Source organism: Tilletiopsis washingtonensis, assembly GCF_003144115.1.
Source record: "Tilletiopsis washingtonensis strain MCA 4186 unplaced genomic scaffold FA09scaffold_1, whole genome shotgun sequence".
NCBI classification, from domain to species: domain Eukaryota; kingdom Fungi; phylum Basidiomycota; class Exobasidiomycetes; order Entylomatales; genus Tilletiopsis; species Tilletiopsis washingtonensis.
The window spans coordinates 1,025,748-1,027,700 of record NW_020311998.1 but is presented as its reverse complement, the minus strand read 5'-3'; the positions used below and the strand labels follow the sequence as shown (position 1 = coordinate 1,027,700).

Sequence of the window (1,953 nt, the reverse complement as noted above, 5' to 3'; positions counted from 1 at the left end):
CCTGGGAGAAAGCCCAAACATCTAGGCCGCCTTAGCTCAAATGAGAGAGTGTCAGATTGATGATGTGTGCAGGTGGTGCAACTGCTGCGTGACTGCAGCTCATGTCTTGTCTGGAGAAATGCACTAACATCTGCGCCGCCTTAGCTCAAATGGGAGAGCGTAAGATTGAAGCAAAGCAGCTCAGCTAGCATTCATCCTTAAGGTACTCGGTTCGATACCGAGAGGCGGCAAGCTTTTTGCACCTCATCTTTTTGGGGTTCTGAATAGATATCTTTGCTCTCTGGGGTCTTGTCATGAACCCAGTAGACAAAAAAGGTCAAGTTGATCAGCAGGCGGCCGAGCAATGGCGGGGTGAGGCGGGCGAGTTGGCGGGCGCGGGAGACGCGTGACGGCGATGCGCGCGCGGCGCGCGCGCGTGTGTGAGGTGGCCGCGCTCGGAGGCGTGCCTCGCCGCCGCGCGCGCGGGCCACATCGCTCCTGCCACCACGACTCTACTGTGTATCGGCGGCGGCAGGAGTGCAGCGGTCAGGGGGGCAAAAGGGGGAAAAAGCCGAGAGCGAAAAGGAAGCGGGTGCTGGCCACTCTGACTGCGTCTGTCAGCATCCCAGCCCGCGCACCGGGCAGGGCCGTGCCGCGCAGGCAGCAGCAAGACACGTGCGCGTCGCTCCGAAAGGCCGCCAGACCATGGGTGCAAGATGAAGCGCCCCCTCCTGCGCTGACAGGATGCCGACGCCTGACAGGCCGCCTCTGATCTATTCGAGCACCGTGATTTGCGGCGGGGGCTGCGCACGCGCCTCTGGCGGTGGAGCGGCTCGCGGCCGGCGCGCCCGATTTGCGACGATGCGCACGCGTCGTAGTGTGGGAGCACCTCGCCGGCTGCCCCTAACCTCCGCCCTGCAAGTGCCTGCCGCGCGAGCTGCGGCATGCTGCTGCGCCGTGCGCCATGAAGGGCCTGGCCCAAACGCCGGCGCTGCCTCGTGCTCCTCCACAGCGCACGGCCGCGGCGGCGGCGGTGTTGTTTGGGCGCTCGGCGCCGGAGCGATGTCGCGCCGCTGCTGCGGCCAGCTCCACATCGCGCCGGCGCGCTCACGCATGCCCAATCGGGCCGACCTCCCTGTTCGGGCGACGCGACGGCGCCTCGGCGCGCCTGTGCTTGGCCGTGGCCCGAGCCGCCGAGCAACCCGGCGCAGCACACGCTTGTCGAGCGCAGGCGGCCTCGGGCAAGCGAGGCAGCACAGCAGGGCAGCGCGAGGCGGCGCGCTGCCGGTGCGCTGGCAGCGCCGCAGCGTGCACCTGCGACGCCGCCGCACTCGCCAGCCTGCGGCGAGGCTGCGCATCCATCGCCTCTCTCGCCACCACCCACGCACGCTCCTCAAGCCCATCGTCGCACGCCACGTCCTCACTCCACTGCACGCCTCTCTCTCTCTCTCCCTCGCACCTGTCTTGTCCGTCTCTGTCCGTGCGCCAGCGTTCTCGCTGATCTCGGTGCGGCGCCCTCTCGGCCCTCTTCCGCGTCCTGCGCTCACACGTCTCTCGCAGTTGCGCCTGCTGGCCCGCCCATTCTTCCTTCCTCTCTCTCTGGCCCGTCGCGATGCCGCTTGCACGCAAGGGCGTTCTCATCTCGCCGCCGACTCGCCCGCTCTCGCCACCTCCGCTCTTCGTGCCGCAGAAGCGCAAGACGGCCGCGGCCTCGTTCTCGCGCAAGAAGCCTGCGGCGCCGCGCGACCCGTCTCTCCCGCACTGGGAGCGCCCGTCGACGGCCGCGGGCCCTTCGTCGCGACACCTCGCGGATATGGCTGCGCTTGCGAGCGTGCCTTGGCTCGCCAAGTCGCCGGAGCCCGAGGCGAGCGCTGCCTCTTCCAGCGTCGCGCCCGCGCGGCCATTCAAGCACGCCAAGTCGCCTGCACCCCAGGCGGCCTCCTCCAGCGTCGCGCCCGCGCGGCCATTCAAGCA

General features: G+C 68.4%; 1 protein-coding gene and 1 non-coding gene across 2 annotated transcripts in view; both read left to right on the top strand.

The window, feature by feature from the left end:
- The first annotated feature begins 134 nt into the window (after window positions 1-134).
- On the top strand, window positions 135-230 carry FA09DRAFT_t4. Its single transcript has one exon. It is a non-coding gene; the product is annotated as a tRNA-Phe (tRNA).
- Window positions 231-1,591: 1,361 nt separating this feature from the next.
- Window positions 1,592-1,953, top strand: part of FA09DRAFT_336032 (hypothetical protein) — a gene marked incomplete at both ends in the record, with an annotated part of 2,936 nt that continues 2,574 nt past the window's right edge. The window contains one exon of the mRNA XM_025743827.1: window positions 1,592-1,896. Coding sequence (XP_025601702.1) covers window positions 1,592-1,896 — 305 coding nt within the window. The remainder of the gene's footprint in view (window positions 1,897-1,953) is intronic.